This window comes from Aethalodelphis obliquidens, unplaced genomic scaffold (assembly GCF_003676395.1).
Source record: "Aethalodelphis obliquidens isolate GAN/ISIS:26980383/991018 unplaced genomic scaffold, ASM367639v1 scaffold42, whole genome shotgun sequence".
NCBI lineage: Eukaryota > Metazoa > Chordata > Mammalia > Artiodactyla > Delphinidae > Aethalodelphis > Aethalodelphis obliquidens.
Window position 1 is genome coordinate 7,413,608 of NW_020837986.1, and position 19,399 is coordinate 7,433,006.

The 19,399-nt window shown below is 48.9% G+C and overlaps 1 protein-coding gene across 2 annotated transcripts in view; it reads right to left on the reverse strand.

Annotated features, from left to right (window-relative positions):
* Nucleotides 1-1,208: 1,208 nt before the first annotated feature.
* PPP1R16B (protein phosphatase 1 regulatory subunit 16B) overlaps nucleotides 1,209-19,399 on the reverse strand; it is a 103,809-nt gene continuing 85,618 nt past the window's right edge. The window contains exons 6-11 of one of the 2 annotated variants that reach the window (XM_027078311.1): nucleotides 18,591-18,715; nucleotides 14,487-14,612; nucleotides 13,872-13,947; nucleotides 13,074-13,203; nucleotides 12,807-12,975; nucleotides 1,209-5,983 (exon numbers count right to left, since the gene is read on the reverse strand). In XM_027078311.1, coding sequence (XP_026934112.1) covers nucleotides 5,474-5,983; nucleotides 12,807-12,975; nucleotides 13,074-13,203; nucleotides 13,872-13,947; nucleotides 14,487-14,612; nucleotides 18,591-18,715 — 1,136 coding nt within the window. In that variant the 3' untranslated portion in view covers nucleotides 1,209-5,473. The remainder of the gene's footprint in view (nucleotides 5,984-12,806; nucleotides 12,976-13,073; nucleotides 13,204-13,871; nucleotides 13,948-14,486; nucleotides 14,613-18,590; nucleotides 18,716-19,399) is intronic. The other variant, XM_027078312.1, reaches the window with a different exon arrangement.

Below are 19,399 nucleotides of genomic sequence, written 5' to 3' on the forward strand. Positions count from 1 at the left end.
AATGTGAGACATTACCATTATCATGTATCAATATACTTTTTTTAAATAAATTTATTTTATTTTTGGCTGCGTTGGGTCTTCGTTGCTGCACGCGGGCTTTCTCTAGTTGCGGTGAGTAGGGGCTACTCTTCGTTGTGGTGCGCGGGCTTCTCATTGCAGTGGCTTCTCTTGTTGCAGAGCATGGGCTCTAGGCACGTGGGCTTCAGTAGTTGTGGCACATGGGCTCCGTAGTTGTGGCTCGTGGGCTCTAGAGCACAGGCTCAGTAGTTGTGGCACACGGGCTTAGTTGCTCCGTGGCATGTGGGATCTTCCCAGACCAGGGTTCGAACCTGTGTCCCCTGCATTGGCAGGCGGATTCTTAACCACTGCGCCACCAGGGAAGTCCTCAATATACTTTTTTAAATGGATGAATGTCCGCTGCTACAAAGATACTTCCGTTCTTCCCCTCTCTCCCCATACCCAGCCTGTTTATGAAATTTTTCAAGCCCAAGTGTGGAGATTTCTATGTGTCCCTGCTCTGGCAGCCAGCATCCAGAAGGGTCCAAGACAGCATCCTTTTTCATCCTCTTCCAAGACACCAACAAACTTCTGTATGTGATGCAAACAATGACCACTGTCTGGGGCTGTGCAATCATAGAGTTTGTCAATCTCTCAATTGCCTAAGGTCAGAAGTGAGAATAACCACGGTCTCACCTGCTGAATTGTTGTAATAATGTGAAGTAGTATGTAGTATTTTACTTCCCCACTATAAACTGTATGAGGAGAAGGACTGGGGTGGTTTGGGGGGAAGAGGATAGGACAGGTCAGTGCACTCCAAGAAGAGAATAGAAGAGAAGGGCAGCCCTGTTACGTATAAATGTGTCATCAGACAACCATTCGAAAGTGTGGGGGAAAATGTTATATGAGCTATTATAGGGCTCCATGTTAATTTCAAAAGAAGCATTTGACAGAGTGAAGCTCATTTCCAACCACCCTTCTTTTCCTGACTTCACCAGGTTTCACCTTCTTGCAGTCTAGAAAGATACCTCTCCGTATCTGAGCCCTCAGAGCTCCCTCTGATTCAGGGGCCAACTGGGAGAGCCCTCTGTGGTGGGGTCAGGGACCTGGAACCCTCCCCTGCCCTTTATCCCAGGCACTACCGTTTTGTGAATTCAAATCATTAGGGTTCAAGCGAGCTCATAGCAATGACCACAGCCACACTAAACAGGTGTTATTAAAAGGAATTTAATAATCTTAATTAAAAACTCTTAACAGCGAATTCTGTCACAGGCCTTGGCAGCTGGAAGCAACTCCAGGGGCGCGCCCCTCTGGGATGTGGTCGAGCCACAGTCTCGAACATGGGGCTCACCACTGCCGCATGGCGTGGTGCTACCTGGAAGTTACTTCAATACAATATCAAAGATCCACAAGGATTTTTTTTAAAAAAAGTTTTAAATATATTAGACTCTCTTGATTGCCATTTTTACACAAAGCTGCTGATACAGTATACAGAGTTTTAACTTTTTTTTTTCACATAAAATACATTTTTCTTAAATGTTCTCTGTACATCAGTGGCTTCTGGTCTGGTGAATTATTGCGGAGGGCTGTGGGTCTACAGACTTTTCCTGGGTGCACAGAGCCAGGCCCCGCACTGTGGCACTTGCAATGCCCATGGGAAGCAGGCCCTCCGGCCAACTGGCCAACAAGAGACTGTCGAGGAAAGCTTCTAGCAGAGGCGGTCACTTCTGCGGAGTCACCCACTGACCACATGACTCTTTGCTCTTATGTGCCCTGGGGGAGGGGAGGCTGTCCCCAAGCCACAATAGCAAGAGTTAAATACAGTCCTTCTGGGCATCCCGTAAGGAGCGCCCTTCTGGAAAGTGTCCCAGTATTCTGCTCTGGGAAAGCAAGTGGAAGGGAGAACTCAAGATCAAAAGATATCTGACACCAACAACCAAAATGGTCTCATGTTACTACAAGGCCAGCAAACTGGTGGGTAGGACAGGGGACACAGCTTTGTTAACTTTTCTAAGCCTATTGAAATTGACCAAACAGTACAGAGCAGTTTCACCAATGCTGCATATTTGATGGAGAACTACATCCTGAAGTCTTCAGAAGACCTGGGCTTAGGGTGCACTCAACTTCCTGGAGCTACTCTCAGGCCAGAAACTCACTCTCTGGTGATAGCCACCAATTTTCAGTTGTTTGGGGCATAAGGTGGGAGCAAGGGCGAGAGCTCAGAGGGAGCCATGTTGCACAGGCTTTAGAAGTAGCCTTCTTTCATCTGCCAGGAACTGCCACCAGACCTGGGTCTAAGCGGGAGCTGGGCATCTGGTCGACCTTGCCAGCTTTCTCCCTGCTCCTTGATCCACACCTGCCAGGAATAGAGGCAGACTCATGAGGAAAGTTTTCGATATTAAAGGAGAAGCTCCTTTTCCTCCCAATATCCGTTGGTGGGGCAGGACTAGGTAATAAATGAGCAAAAATGAGGAAGAGACAATGAGCTTAAGAACCTGAGATGCCTTTGGCAACAAGTTCCAGACTCTTTGTTCTTCTAGACACTGACTTCAAACTGGTATTATACAGTGGCTGAAAGATGCTGGCCTAAAGGCAGTTATCCTTGAAAGTCCCAGGTGGACTTGGGATGGTATCTGCCTGGAACCCAAGATCCAGCATCTCCATTTAGTGGCAAATGTTATCCAGGGGTGGTGATGTCAGCAGCTTCCCAGCTAAAGAAATTCATACGCTAGGGATTCTAGGAGCAGAAAAGCAAAAGGTTGCTGGACTAGGATGCAGCCTTTCTGTCTCAGGTGAACTGAATGGGGCTGTTGATGCTCATGACCATGAGGATGGTCATGACCATCATCAAAGGATGAGACCTCACTCTCTCATTCCTCCTTTATCCCTGGAACCTAATACAGTGCCTGGTGAGTCACAGCTACTCAATAAACTACATGAGTGAATAAATGAATGACCTTGGCCCCAGCTTGTCCCTCGACACCAAGGAGACCCACAGGGAAAGTTCCCCCAGGTACTTGAAGGGAATGGTTCATCCCCGACTGAAAACACGCGCTAAAGCCCAAGAGTCTGCAGTTGGCTCCTGTCAGGGGATCAGCTGGGAGTCCCAGCCTTCTGGGTGGGAGAGGAACGGCCCAGGAGGCAGGAAGCAAAGGAGGAAGGCGGGAACAGCCAGAAGGGCTCAGAGCGGGCAATAAATACCTTCAGTCTCTGGCCCCTGAGCAAACAGATCTGAAAACGTACACAGCTCTCTCCTAGGAGCGTGTGTCTTCCCTCAGCACCTCCCAGCTTGCAGCTCAAGTGGGCTCAAGAGGAATTTCAGTGTCAGTCTGATCTGAACACTATTTTAAAGCCTAAAAGGCATGTGTGTTTTGAATCATCCCTGCCCTGCTCCAGCCATAGGATGAGATGATGGAGAGTCAGCCCCAGACCCCAGGGATGTGGCAGGTGTCACGCACACCTGTCTGAAGTCGCCTGACCTGCCTTTCCACCCTGGACTGGATCCGTCCTGGAGCTGGGGTGGGAGTGACCTGGTGCTGTGACTCTCCCTGCATCTAGGAGCACTGTTCTCTGACCCAGCTGCCCTGCTCCTGGTAAAGCATCAGCGAGGCCCTTGGGATCCAGCTATCTCTGCCTCTGGGCTATGGGAGCCATGGCGACCACAGTGGAGGACTGGGACAAACAGCAGACCTCATTACTAGGACTGTGGCACAAGGGGGCTCCTCCAGCCCCAGCCTCTGGCCCAGATGTCCCTCGGTGAGAATTTCTCATAAGCTCAGAAAGAAAAGGGTTAAAGGAAACCCAGATTTGCCCCCCAAATTCCAGAATCTGGACCTCAGGGGCCCCTTCAGAGCTCTAAAGAGGTAGTTTTAGACAAGTAAAGGGTGCACAGAGCAGGAAACAAACCTGCAGTTCGTTAGTTATACCAGGAGGTTTGGGCTGATTCCACGGACAGCGCCCAACTCACGGGCAACAGTTTCAAAGGGGCTCACGAGAGAATGCAGTGGAGAGGTGGCAGGCAGCCTGTCTCTCATAGGCTTCCCTCCGCAGCATCAGAAAGATTGGGGCTATGAAATAGTAGAGCTGGGGCAAGACCCAACTACAGCCCCACCACCGCTCTCCTGAATGCAGTGCAGGGTGTTGGACCATGTGCACCTTGGATTTCCAGCCTTGGGCTGTCACCACTCTGGCAGGAGCAGGATGGGCGCTCCTGGGCCAGACAGGAACTCACAAGGGCCAACTGGCAAACCCGTCTCACCAAGCATTCCAGAAAAAGCAAAGCTGGCCTGGGAGTGCTGAGCATTCACTCTGGGAGAGGTAGGGGCCCGGCAGCCCCCCACTGCTCACTCTGATGGCTTCGTCTGAGGAGGGCCGGCTGAGACAGGCTGGACCGAAATCAGCCGAATATTCACAAAGGTTGGCCAGGGCGCTGGGCTCTGTCATGGTTACCAGAGATGTCTGCAGAAATTAACAACATGAATTCGCCTCTCTCCCTGGAAAAGCCCTTCCAACTGAAGTTTCTCACTTAGCTTCATTTGTCCAACACCAGTCAGTAAAACCTAGTGATCGTGATACTGTTCAGGAAAGAAAACTAATTCAGTGGACCCCCTTCCCAACCTGAAGCTTTGTAGCCTAAAAGAATTCTTTCAGCAAATGCACTTTTGGAAACACCACCTTTGTTCTCTCTCCCCTCCATCTTTTGATGCTTCCACCCAAGAGCAAAATATGATTTGGATTATTCCAGGATTGGAATAGCCAGGTTTTCCACCTTGGCCCCTGGGCACTCACACAGCGGGCACTTGGCACAAGCAAGGCTGTGGGGAGCAGGCCTACGCCCGTGTCATCCACCCCACGTGGGCGCATAGCTCCCTCTGGACGCAGAGAGGACCTCCTGTTCCTGCCGGATGTGGATGATGATAGCAAACCCTGGTAGGGCTCTGGGCAGGCTGACAGGTATCAGCTTAGCAGGCCTCCTCCCCTGCTAAAGCCATGTTGGCAGTGGCGACAAAACTCTGAGTCTTAACTTCAGTCCTCTTGGGAAGAGCCCACAAATTCTCAGTCCCACCTGCTTCCCATGAGCCCAGCTGTGTCATCCCTACACATGTTGATTGTGTGTGTGTGTGTGTGTGTGTGTGTGTGTGTATTGATATGTCACATGTGAGTACTGGTCCAGAGAAGCCTTTACCAACAACAGAACCGGAATCCCAGCCCACGCTCCCGAAATCTGACAGCAGGATGAGTCAGGAAGCCACTATGGGCCTTGTGTTTGATGGCAGACAGTGCGGCAAGAAGCAGAACCGTGGGAAGTGGTGATGCTATGGGCAGCTGGCTGAGAGGTGAGGTTAGCGTTCCTCTGGAAAGCAGAGCCCAGCTCTCCCCAGCTGCCCTCGGAAGCCTCCCCAGCCAGGGCTGCTGGGCTGGCCTGGATTCCAGGGACCCTCTCCCCAGAGCATCCCTCCCCTCCATCCCTCAGGGACTAGGAGATGCGGCAGCAGCCGTGGACCTTCTCCTCCATTTCCTCCATGGGGGCCTTGAACTTCAAGAGTGGGGGGTCTCCACTGGTGACCGTGTAATACACCGAGGTCCCATTGCTGCTGTACGGGGAAGTTCTGCCTCCGATCAAAGGGGCCTTGCCTTCGCTGCCGCCCTCACCCGTCCTGCCCATGCCGCTACCCAGATGGGTGCTCAGGAAGGGGTGGCTGAGCAGCTTGGCAGCAGCCCGCTGCCGCTTCAGCTCCAGAAGCGTCTGGGGGCTCTGTTCCTTGTAGCCACTCCAGGGCGGGGTGGCATCGGCCATGCCAGGGTTGCCATAGGCCATGTTGTAGTCCGGCACCTCATGCACTTTCCAGACGTCCCCGTTGGACAGCGCATACTGGTAGGTGCTGACCGGAGCCCGGAGGCCGTTCTCAACAGGCACGTCCATTTCACTTCGTGGGATCTTGGTAGGAAACTCGGAGAGCAGCACGGGCTTCTCCAGCCTGGGGTTCTTGAGGGTGAGAAGGACAACGTTACCAGCTGGCTGGAAGATATGAATCCATACCCCACTTGTGCCTCTGCTGAAAGCATGATTGTTTGGGCCTGTCCTCATCCGTTTTCCCTACCTGGGTAACAAGACTTCTATTTTCCTTTGGGGAACTCACCAATCTATGGGTTTTGATAGAGTTGACCCACTCTCACCTTTGCTCCCAGCAAAAGACCACGACCCCAGGCCTGGCCAATCAATAAACTCCCTACAGGAATTGGTTCAGGGGTGGGTTCCTGACTGAAATTGGTTCAGTGAAACTCAACCCTGGGACTTGTGGTAGAAAAGTTGGGAAAGAGCAGATCTATTTCTGTAGGAACTACGCTGGTAAGAATGATGTACTGGGGAGATACCATTTCAAAGGGTCTACTTGGCTGTGAAGCCAGCACTAAGGAAGACTGAAAGAGAGACAGAGACTGAGAGAGAGAGAGACTGCATCCTGATGATATGTTTTGAGCCCCTGGATCCACTTGGCCCCAGACTTTCCAGTTACATAAGCCAATGCATCTCTTTTTTGTGTAAGTCGATTTTAGTTGGGTCACTTGTAATCCTTCCTCTTAGCCCCTGGTATATCTCCACTACAAATGGAAGACGCTCTTACCCAGAGATCTTTTATACCTAGAAATCCCTGGGTAATAAGAGCTTTAAAAGTAGCTGCAGCCTATGGGCTTCCCTGGTGGCGCAGTGGTTGGGAGTCCACCTGCCGATGCAGGGGACACAGGTTCGTGCCCCGGTCCGGGAGGATCCCGCGTGCCGCGGAGTGGCTGGGCCCATGGGCCGTGGCCGCCGGGCCTGCGCGTCTGGGGCCGCAGCGGTGGGAGGCCCGCGTACCACAAAAAAAAATTTTAAAAGTAGCTGCAGCCTAGAAACTATGACTAAAAGGTAGATTCATCTGACAGTGACGAAAATATAAAGCATAGCAAAAATCAAAGTCAAAAGACACATGAAAAACTAGAAATATATTTACAACCTATAAGAGAAAAGGGACTAATTTCCAAACGTATAAAGAGTTCTTAAAAGTCCATTTGAAAAAGCCCAACTACCCAACAGAAAAAACAGGCAAAAGACATTAATATTCAGATCACAGCAAAATGTAGATCTATATAGCATATAAATATAGGAAAAATTTTCAATCTCACAAATAGTTAATGACATAAAAATTTAAACAACAAAATATCATTTTTACCCATCACATTGACAAATTTTTTAAAAATATTTATTTATTTATTATTTATTTATTTTTGGCTGCGTCGGGTCTTTGTTGTGGTACGCGGGCTCAGTAGTTGTGGCGCACGGGCTTAGTTGCCCGGATCCTGACCAGGGATCGAACCTCTGTCCTGTGCATTAGAAGGTGGATTCTTAACCACTGGACCATCATGGAAGTCCCAACACATTTTTTTTTTGGTTGGCGGGGAAGCGTACTGAGTGGCTTGTGGAATCTCAGTTCCCTGACCAGGGATCAAACCTGGGCCTTCAGCAGTGAAAGCACAGAGTCCTAACCACTGGACTGCCAGAGAATTCCTGACAAATATTTTTAAAGTTTGTTATTATTCAGTGCTTGCAGGGGTGTGGGAAGTAGACAGGAGTGTCAACTGCAACAACTTCTTTGGAGGGCAATGTCACACCATCCACAAAAAAAAAAAATTATTTTTTAAGAAAAATATATACTTTGCACAAGCATGCCCATTTCTAGGACTTTGTTTCACAGATAGATTCCCTCAGGGGAGCATGAAAACCGTCATTAGGCAGGTGGGAAATTATGGCAAGTACTTGTATTAGACTGTTCTGGAGCTGGTAGGAAAAAATGAAGGAAGTCTCTATGTGCTGACTTGTGATTCCAAGAATCTGATTTCTTGGAAAGATCTCCAAGAAATATATAATTAGATTAAAATATGGTAAGGAGAGGGATGCTTCCCATAGCAAGTTTCCATTTATGTGTGTGTTTCTTCAGTGGCTTCTTCTGAACTATGCAGGCAAACTGATGACAAATGGGATGGGAGGATGCAGATTCTTGATGGTCTAAATCAGTGCTTCTCATACTTTCATGTGCATATGAGTCACCTGGGGCTCTTGTTAAAATGTATATTCTGATTCACTAGGTCTGGGTTGGGACCCAAATTTCAGCATTTCTAACACGTTCCTGCGAATAATTTGAGCAGCAGGGATGGAAGACACTCGTTCTCAGCCTTGAGTGCATATTGGAATCATCTGGGAGATTTTAAACACATGCAATGCCGAACTGAAAAGCAACATGCTGTGTGATTCAATCAACATACTGTATGATTTTGGAAAAGGCAAAACTTTGGAGACGGTAAAAAGATCAGTGATTGCCTGGGGTTGGGAAGGGATGAATAGGGAGCATCAGGGATTTTTAGGGCAATGAAAATATTCTGTATGACACTTTAATGATGGACACATGACATTATATATTTGTTAAAATCCATAGAACGTACAACCAGAAAAGTGAACCCTAATGGAAACTATGGACTTTAGTTAATATAATGTATCAATACTGGCTCATCAATGATAACGTGTATACTACACTAAAGCCAGAGGTTAATAATAGTGGAAACAGGGGGGCATGATAACGAGGGTATATTGGAACTGTCCGTACTTCCCACTTCTTTTTCTTTCTTTTTTTTTTGGCTGTATCGCAGCGTGTGGGATCTTAGTTACCCGACCGGGGATCAAACCCATACCCCTGCAGTGGAAGTGTGGAGTCTTAACCATTGGACCACCAGGGAATTCCCCCCACTTATTTATCTGAAAACCTAAAACTAGTCAAAAAGTAAATAAATACATAAAGTCTATTCATTAAATAGATAAATAGGGACTTCCCTGGTGGCGCAGTGGTTAAGAATCCGCCTGCCAATGCAGGTGACAAGCGTTCAATCTCTGGTCCAGGAGGATCCCACATGCCACAGAGCAACTAAGCCCGTGCACCACGACTACTGAGCCTGCGCTCTAGAGCCTGCGAGCCAAAACTACTGAGCCCTCGTGCCACAACTACTGAAGCCCACATGCCCGTGCTCCACAACAAGTGAAGCCACCGCAATGAGAAGCCCGTGCACTGCAGCCAAGAGTAGCCCCTGCTCGCCGCAACTAGAGGAAGCCCGTGAGCAACAATGAAGACCCAATGCAGCCAAAGATTAATTAATTAATTAATACAATGCCTGAGCCCCAAGCCTGGAGATTCTGATTTAATCAGTTGGGACTGCAGCCTGGACATCAGGTTTTTTCAAAACAAAAACAAAACACCACCCCAAGGTGATTTTCTTTTACAGTTAAGATTGTGAACCACTGGTTGAAGAGACGGGGTTGTCTTATTACTGCTGTGCCTGCTATCAGTGAATCAGCTCTGCCAAAACCATGTACCCAAGCCAGCCCTGGGGGTTAACAGCACAGAGCCTTGGCAGAAACCTGACTTGGGAGTCAGGCTGAGCAAATACTCCCTTAGATCAGTGGTTCTCAAATTCATGCATGCATCATAATCCTTTGCAGGGCTGGTTAAAACAGAGTGCTGGGCCTCAGCCCCAGGGATTCTGATTTGGTACATCTGGGGTGGGGCCTGAGAATCTGCATTTCTAACAAGTTCCCAGGTGACACTGACACTGCTGGTCCAGGGACCCCACTTTGAGAATCCCTACCTTATAGACTATTATGTCCTTGACAGCACCTAAGGCCTTGAAAGGTAGTAGGAACAAAAAAGGAAGGAGCTTTGAGCTTTGCAGCTGTATCCTGTGACCTCCTTGTTCCCTCTGGGGCTGGGACAGGGACCCTGGACCCTGACGGTTTCCCTGGGACAGGACTTCTGAGCACCTGAGAGAGGACTGCCTGCTTCTGGCTATGCCATCTCTGTACCCTGTCTTCTCCTCCCTGGTCTGAAACCCCAGCCCCTGAGGCCAAGTGGCCCATCTGATTGTTTTCACTCAACTCCAGATAAACTGAAGCCTTGATGAGGAATCTCCAGAAATTAACAACAACAACAAACTCAGACCTAACTCAGGCTGGTCTCCAGCATCCCTATCCCCCCACCCTTTCCCTACAGGGCTAATGGTTTATGAAACTCTACATCAATGAGCACTTCTGAGAGAATCCTGGGGCCTGTGAGATCTGAATAGACACACGGAAAGGAGCAGGCTTGGAGAGGGAAACCCCTGAGGGTTTCTTGAAGAATCTCAGTCTCTCCTATGAATCAATAAGGAAAAGATAAACAGCCCAATAAAAAAGGGCTAAAGAACAGATGAAGCACAAAGCGATAACCAGTTGGCCAATAAGCACAAGAAAAGGTTCAACATCATCCACCATCAGGGAAAAACAAACTAAAAATTTGAGCTACACAGCAGCCCCACCAGGACGGCTCACACGCAGAGAACTAACTATCCCAACAGCTGGCAAGAAAGGCGCCTTCACTGCTGAAGGGAGAGCAGACAAGTACAACTGCTCTGGAAAACTGCCTGGCGGGATCTCTGAAAGGTACATATCGCCTACCCCGTTACTCATACCGCATTCCTTGGTAAATACCCTCCAGAAAACAGCGCTTGTGTCCATCAAAAGACACACACAAGGATGTCCGGAGCAGCTTTATTCAAAATAGCCCAGGCTGGAAACAACCCAAACGTCCACCAACGGACGAATGGACACATAAATTGTAGACTATGTAAATAATAGAATTTACAGAGCAATGAAAAAGAATGAACTGCTGCTGAATGCCACCACGTGGAGGAATCTCGGAGACACAAGGAAACCAAACACAGGGCTTCCCTGGTGGCGCAGTGGTTGAGAGTCCGCCTGCCGATGCAAGGGACGCGGGTTCGTGCCCCGGTCCGGGAAGATCCCACATGCCGCGGAGCGGCTGCGCCCGTGAGCCATGGCCGCTGAGCCTGCGCGTCCGGAGCCTGTGCTCCGCAACGGGAGATGCCACAACAGGGAGAGGCCCGCGTACCATCCCCCCCAAAAAAGAAACCAAACACAAAGAACCATAGACTGCCTGGGTCCATTCATATGCAGATGCAGGTGCAAAACTAATCTTTAGTGCTCCAAGTTAAATAGTGGCTACCTTTGGGGTGGGAGAAGTCCTTGGAAAAGAGAACACGGGAGCCTTCTGGGATGACAAAAATGCTCTATACTTTCAGCGGAAGGTATGTGTTTGTAAGTTTATTGAAAAATTCATTTAAGCTTTGTGTACTTAACACAAGTTACACATGAATCACAAAGAAAAAATAATTAAAGCATAGCTGGGAGGCATTTGAAATGTGATTCGATTTTGATCTACAACTCTTTTCTCTCCCAACCTCCAAGTTTAGGGAAGAAGGAAGACAAAAGCTCCACGTGTGCCAGCTCCATCCCAGCCAGTGCTTTGATGGGGATTCTCTTGCCTTCTCTCCAGCTGGCAAGACAAGCCCTCATGTGACCTCCCTGTTCACGCAGGAAAGCAGGGCCCCACTGAGACATTTTGCATCCCTCCAAAGCAACACTTGCTAGAAATGTTTTCAACTGCTCATCGTGTAATGGAAGAACCACAAAGGCAGACCCCTACTGGTATGGTCAGCCTCTTCCTTCTTGTCCCCAGCAATTCTGCTCTGGTCCCAAACCTGCTCACTCCTCTCAGCAAGGCTGCAGCCATGCATGGACCTGAGTGTATTGGTACTGAGTCGAACAGTGTCCCCCCAAAACTCATACCCACCCCACATCTCTGAGTGTAACCTTATTTGGAAGTAGGGTCTTTGCAGGTGTAATCAGTTAAATTAAGATGAGGTCACATTGGATGAGACCTAGAGGGGTGGGATAGGGAGGGTGGGAGGGAGACGCAAGAGGGAGGGGATATGGGGATATATGTATATGTATAGCGGATTCACTTTGTTATACAGCAGAAACTAACACAACATTGTAAAGCAATTATACTCCAATAAAGATGTTAGGAAAAAGAAAAAAAGATGAGGTCATACTGGATGAGAGTGGGCCCTAATCCAATGACTGGTATCTTTCTAAGAGAAAACAGAGATACACACACATATACAAGGAAGGCCATGTCAAGACAGAGGCAGTGACTGGAGGCCTGCTAGCAAAAAGCCAAGGAAGGCCTGAGCCGTCAAAAGCTGGGAGAGAGGCGTGGAACAGATTTCCCTTCTGAGACCCCAGAAGGAGCCAACCCTGCTGACACCTTCATTTTTAGACCTCTGGCCTCCAGAACTGGGAGAGAATACATTTCTGTTGCTTCAACCCACCAAGTTTGCAGTCTTTTGTTACAGCAGCTCTCAGAAACTAATACAGCATCCTCTTAGGAAAGTGGTTGAATGCCCAGACCATTGGCTCCTCCTGGAGCCGGCTTCTTAGATGTCCTGTCAGCCCCTTACTATTTTTCAAAAATTTTCTTCCAACCTGATGTCTCAACACAATTCTCAACATCTTGTTCTATTTCCCCCGAAGAAGTTGTAGTGCCCTCTCTCCCAGGGTGGCTGCCCTACTAAATCTCTCTTCTGGGAAGCTCAGAACTAAATCTCTCTTCTGCTGGAGCCCAAGCAGGCACATGGTGATCACTCACTCCCTGGCAATTATGAGTCCCTACTGTGTGCAAGTCTCCCAGCTCTGACAGGAACACACCCTACGCTTGCCCCATTAACCACGGTAGCTGCCCACATCAGACAGGATCCAGCTAGTTTAAGGGCACTGGCCAGCTGACCTCCCTCTGAAGGCTCTGAGATGAAGAGGCAACACCAGGCTGGGGCCCTGTCCCCCTCCCACTGCAGTGACCAAGACGGGGGCCAGGCAGGAGGCAGGCACTCACCGGGTCCTTATTCTCTTGGTCTGTCCTGGTCTCCCTGATGTCCCCATTGTAGGTGGAGGTCCGCTGATCGTCAGCTGCGCTCCTCTGCTGCCATAGTATGGCCTCTCCCTCATACTCCTTCCTGTACAGGTTGGTTCTGTCCGACAGGCTGGCTCGACGCACCACCTTCCTAAGGGGAGTGGGGGTGGGGGGATGCTGAGAGGCTGCATCCAGGCGCCATGGGTGGGGGCATCCTCGGGCGCCCCGGCTGCCCTGCCCCTGACTCACCCGCGGCTGCCCGCACTGGACGTCCTCCGGCTCAAGGATGACTTGTGCCTCAACTGCGACTTCATGATCACGTCGTGCTTGTGTTTTAGCTCCAACAGCAGTACCTTGAACTCTTCCTCTTCACACAGGTCTGAAGGGGCAAAGGAGCCCATGGTGGGGGATAGTGCAGGGGGCTGTGGCCCCTGAGGGCCCTCCAGACCAGAGGAGCTGCCACGCCAACCCACTGAAAACTCCCAGCATCTTTTGGGACATGGGAGGAGGGGAGAAAACAGGGCCAGCCTTATTTCCTGGGCTACGACTCAATCCTTAGAGGAGTGTAAGAAGAGGAAACCCACGTCCCGTGTACAGTCCCAATTCCCAATTATGACCGAAGGATTCAGACACCTTTGATAGCTTCCAAGAGGAGTCATTAATTCCCCACAAAAAGTATCAAGAGAAACAAGCAGGTACCCCACATAGCCCAAGCAAGAACTTATGAAAAGATGCTGAAATCATACATCCCTACCCACTCAATCCACCTCATCCTTTCATTCAGCCGTCTACCTATTTGCTGAACCAGTCATCCATCCATAGACTCATCCTCTACCCACCCATCCTTTTATTCATTCATACATACATTCATCCACTTATCCATCCATCCATCCATCCATCTACCACCCATTAATTTATTCATTCATCCAACTATCCATCCACACACCAACCCACCGTCTATCCAACCATATATTTAACCATTTATCCTCTATTCATCAAAAACTCGATGAATGCTTATGTATGTACCAAGTGTTGTCCTGAACTTACCTATTGGCATCTCATCCATGGACGTCCTAGCACTGAGACTGGCCCCATGGGACACTAATAGCTCTGCCATCTGCATCTGAAACACAGGAAGAAGCCAAGGTTCCCCCTTGCCCAGGGCTCAGAAAGCCTAGGAGGTGGAGAGAGTGTTCAAAGCTTCTTAGGATGTGATCCAAAGAATGGTGGGGCAAAGCTGACTCCCAGGGAAGGCTCTGCCCCCTAAAGCCAGGAATCCTGGCAAATGCAATTGGCTTGACACCTCCTCCAGCATGTCTGGGCCATACCAAGGGACAGAAGAAGGAGTCAGCTATAACTCCAGAGCTGTCAGGTGTTTAAAGAGGAATGGTGAAAGCCACCGAGATTTCTATCTGGGAGACAAATGGAGAAACTATTCAAGGCAGAAATGTGGGGAATTTTCCAGCAAATTGGATTGTCGTCTTGTTAGGACACAACTCGTCAATCATTTCTGCAAACTCCCTAGGTCTTTTCATATCCCACATACTAGCCGTAGCCAACACCCTAAGTGGGTCTTGTGTTCTTTTGAACCAACTTCCAGCCCAAAGGACAGCAGGTTGACCCTGTGATGGCCTCCTTCACAGCCCTGTGGGTGACAACTACCTGTCCCCAGAAGGCAGCCGCGTGCAGGGGTTCCCAGCCATCCCAGTCCTTCACATCCACGCGCACCCCGTGGTCCAGGAGGAGCTCGGCTGCCCGCAGGTATCCATTGGCTCCAGCTATGTGCAGCTGAAGGAGAGGAAAGACGTGAGCATTCCACATGGGGCTGGTCCCTCATTTGGAGGCAGGAGAGCCCGTTCCCTGACCCAAGTCCCAGATCATACTTGGGGCCAGCAGAATGGAATAGAATGCGGTGGAAATACCAGCCATGTTACAGAGCATTAGTAAGTCTGCAACGTGGAACTAGAAGGTAAGGCAGACAGGCGAGCCTTTCTCCCGTCTTCAAGCCCTATAGTTAAGGCGACAGCATTCACTGAGTCCCTACTCTGCATCGAGCCCTGTAGAAGGGGTCTCACAGGTCCAATAGGGTGGTTTTAAAGTATGTCTACAAATTCTTTGACACATCTCTCTTTAAAAGATGAAGCTTAGGGAATTCCCTGTGGTCCAGCGGTTAGGACTCCACGCTTTCACTGACAAGGGCCTGGGTTCAATCCCTGGTCGGGGAACTAAGATCCCACAAGCCACGCAGTGCAGCCAAAAATAAAATTTTAAAAATTAAAAAAAAAAAAAGGTGAAGCTTAATGCCTCCCTCCTTGAATGTGGGCCAGAACAAGTGACTCACTTCAAACAAATAGGATGTGGTGAAGTGGTGGTGTGTGATTTCTGAGATTATAAAAGTCATTGCTGCTTCCACCTTAGACTCTCTTGCATCAGTCACTCTAGAGGGAGGCAGCCATCATGTTGTGAGGACCCTTAAGCAGCCCTAAGGAGACAGCCTAAGAGATGAGAAACTGAGGCCTCCTGCCGACAGCCAGTGTTAACTTGCAGCTGTGTGAGTGTGCCATGTTGGAAGTGAGTCCTCCAGCCCCGGTCAAGCCTTCAGATGACTGCATCCCTGGCTGACATCTTGACTGTAACCTCATGAGAGACTCCATGCCAGGGCCACCCAGCTAAGCTGCTCCCAATTCCCTGACCTACAGAAACGATGTGAGATAATAAATATTTATTGTTGTTTTGAGATGTTACATATTGTGTTAGTATGTTATGCAGCAATAGATACCCAATACATCCAATAAGGGAAAGCTCATGTTGAGGCCCCATCTCTCTTACCTGGCACCATTTAAGGCCTCTGGTGATGGATACCACCTTGCAGACCTCAGTTGTCCACTTGCCCAATCTCCCAGAAAACACATAAAGTACTTAGCACGTGACGCACCCTCAGTAAGTGATGAACATCCTTAGAGAGCCATAAGTGATGACAAGATGCACTGTGGGAATGGATGGAGGAGCGAGAAGGAGACGAGGCAAAGAGAAACCAAATGCCCAGACAAGGTGGGAGACAGGTGAGAGCCCAAGGAGGCCAGCAGAAGCCAGGCTGGGAGGAAATCAGAGGGCTCTCAGGGAGGCCAAGGTCTGGGGCAACAGAGCCCCAGCCAGTGGGACAGGGAAAGCATGGCCTTCAGAACAGAGCCCTGATGGCCAGATGCTGCATCATCCTGGGGTCAGGTTGCTGTAAGGTTCTGGCAAATAGAGGTTTTCCTTTATTTTTTAATTTGTAGAAAAAACTCAGGGTGTGATCTGGTACAGGCACACGTGAAAGTTGGTATCATTATCTGATTTATAAATATCTGCTGCTTGCCAGTGGTTGGGAATGACACATAGCTGGACAGCCAGACATTACAAGCTGTGGGGTCACATACATGGCTGGGAATAAAAAGGTATGACTGGGAGAGCAATATTGGTGGTTTTTTGTTTTATTAAAGTACAGTTGATTTACAATGCTTCAGGTGTACAGCAAAGTCATTCAATTATACATACGTACATATATATATATATATTCTTTTTCAGATTCTTCTCCATTATAGGTTATTGCAAGATATTGAATACAGTTCCCTGTGCTATACAGTAGATCCTTGTTGTTTATCTATTTTATATACAGTAGAGTGCTAATGTTAATAATAATAATGTGTTAATCATTAGCATCTATTGAGCAGTTACAGACTCTGTGCTGAGCACCTACATGCAGAATCTCATTTAGTCCTCCCAACAATGCTTAAGGAAGGTACTATTCATCTCCCCACTTTACTGGGAAGACCTGAGACCTAGTATGTGCCCGGCCCATGTGGGTGAGCCACTTATGAGGCTAGCCCAAGCGGAGCAGACCCCTGTGTCTACAGGACTGAGCCACAGACCCAGAGGAGCTCCAGCTACGGTGGGCAACTCCCTGATACAGCCTGGCCATGATTTCATACAGCGTTCATGCAGCAGTACTCAATCCAACTACCTGACTCTATCCTTGAGTTCTGGGCTGAGCAGGTGATCTGAGCAGGGACCTTGTTCATAGAAAAGGGCATGAGGTGCATTAACCTAAAAATGGAACTACCATATGATACAGCAATTCCACTGCTGGGTATATATCCAAAGAAAATGAAAACACTAATTTGAAAAGATACATGCACCCCAGTGTTCATGCAGCATTATTTACAATTGCCAAGATACGGAAGCAAACTAAGTGTCCATCAAAGATGAATGAATAAAGAAGGTGTGGTATATATAGACAATGGAATATTACTCAGCCATAAAAAAGAATGAAATTCTGCCATTTGCAGCCATGTGGATGGACCCAGAGGGTATTACACTTAAGTGACATAAGTCAGACAGAGAAAGACAAATATGTTATCACTTATATGTGGAATCTAAAAAATAAACAAGTGAATGTATATAACAAAACAGAAACAGACTCACCAATATTGAGAGGGAGGGGGGAGGGGCAAGATGGGGTAGAGGATTGAGAGATACAAACTATTATGTATAAAATAAATAAGCAACAGAGATATGTTGTACAATACAGGGAATATTGGCTATTGCTTTGTCAGAACTTTAACTGGAGTATAATCTATAAAAATATTGAAACGCTATGTTATACACCCAAAACTAATATAATATCGTAAATTAACTATAAAATAAATAAGTAAATAAATAGTTTTTAAATTAAAAAAAAAAGAAAAGAAAAGGGCATGAGGCAGAGGGTAGGGCTCAGGAACAGGTAGGAGAAGCCCAGTTGTCACACCTGGGCCACCAGGTCAGGCCTGAGGGACGGTGAGGGAACTTGGTACTGCTGAGCTCTACCTGGTGAGCTGAAGATTCTGAAACCCCTGAGTCCTCACGATCACACAGACCACAAGCCTAGGGCAGGGCCCAGCCATGGGCAGGGTTGGGAGTGGTGGGGTGGGCTTCCAAGGCCATGCTCCAATTTTCAGTTTAGAGGCTGCAGAAGCAGACCTTCCGCAATACTGAGCTGTATCATGCTATGAGAGCCTATGAAGAAAGATCAAGAAGGTTTCCCAAGTCACTGACACTTGAGCTGAAAGGGTGAGTGGAGCTAACGAGGCAGATTAGAGAGAGAGAGAAACTTCCATTGTTCTCCATCTCCAGGGTCTAGTACCGCATGCGGCATAGAGGACGTCGATGGGTGGGCGAACCGATGGATGGATGGGTGAACCAGTGATGAATGGGTGCCTGGTGGTGTCTGGCCTCTGAAGTCAGGGAACCCAGAGGAGAGGTTGTTGCGGCAACGTCAGGGACAGCCAGCGAGGCAAGGCATTGGGGTGGGAGAGGGGACACTAAGGCAGGAGAGGGAACAGTGCAAAGCAAGATGGCCTGGGTGAGCAGATGAACAGGGTACCAGTCCTTAGGCAGGAGACATCACAGGAGGAGGTGGAAATAATGAACTCAGGATGGACACCTGGAGCTTGAGGTAAAGGAGAAACTTAGAGACAGAAGAGGCGAATGGCAGAGCCAAGCCTCCCACCCAGGGCTCCCGACTCCCAGCCCCAGCTTCTCAAAGCGGCTGAGCCCCGCTCTACTAACTTCCCACATTCCAGGGGCACCCCTGGCCCCAAGAGGTGGGGGAGGTCCAAAGCCATGGACAGGCCCCAACTGTATAGGCTTGGCCTCCACCGGCACTGGCCCAGTTCAGTTCTAGCTGGTCTGGGTTCTGGTCCTGACCCCCCCCCCAGCCCAATCCAGCCTGGCCCCTCTCCTCACCAGTGTGGCACCCTGGGCATCTATCCAGTCAAGGTCCTGGCCGGCTGCAATCATACAGTGAATGTCCGAAATCATCTGCTGCTCAGGAGCTGCCCGCTTCTCATTGATTTTCTCTTGGGTGATGCCTGCAGTGGGGAAGGGGGCATTGAGTCAGCATTCCCAGGCAGAGAACCCAATGGGGAGGGGAGCAGGGGAAGATTGGGGAAGCATGACTCCTGTCCCTGAGGGTCTGCCAGTCAACGGGGTAGATAGATATGCTCAGAGATCATTTCTCCCAGGCCCAGTGAATACAAACACCACGTGTTGGGCCACAAACAAGGTCCATTCCTGCCTGGTACCCAGTCGGCATTGTAGTAATATTGATTACTGTTACACACACAGTTCTTCCACCCCTACCGTCCACCTACCTGTCTCCAACTGCTCAAATACCTGGCCCATCTCATCCTTTAGGTCCAGCCTGGACCACCTCCTCAGCTGGCCTCCCCTGACCACTCTATTTGACCAGGTCTCTGTTAATTTCTTCTATTTCGTCTGCAGCTGTGTTTGCAGCGCCAGGCACGATGCTCAATGAATCTTTATTACGGCAATGACTGAATTACGGAGCATACAACTTTTGAATGGAGAGCTGAATAAACCGAGGTTGAGGGACACAGAAACACATTTTCAAGCCTGAATCTCTGGCTAAGAATTTAAGTGTTACTAGCAGCTGCTAATGGTATTTAAGGAGAGAGTGATTTGCTCTGAAAAAAAAGGTCCATGAGATCAAGCATTCTTGCATAGAATTCAGGGGAGGTCTGTAAACTTGAAAG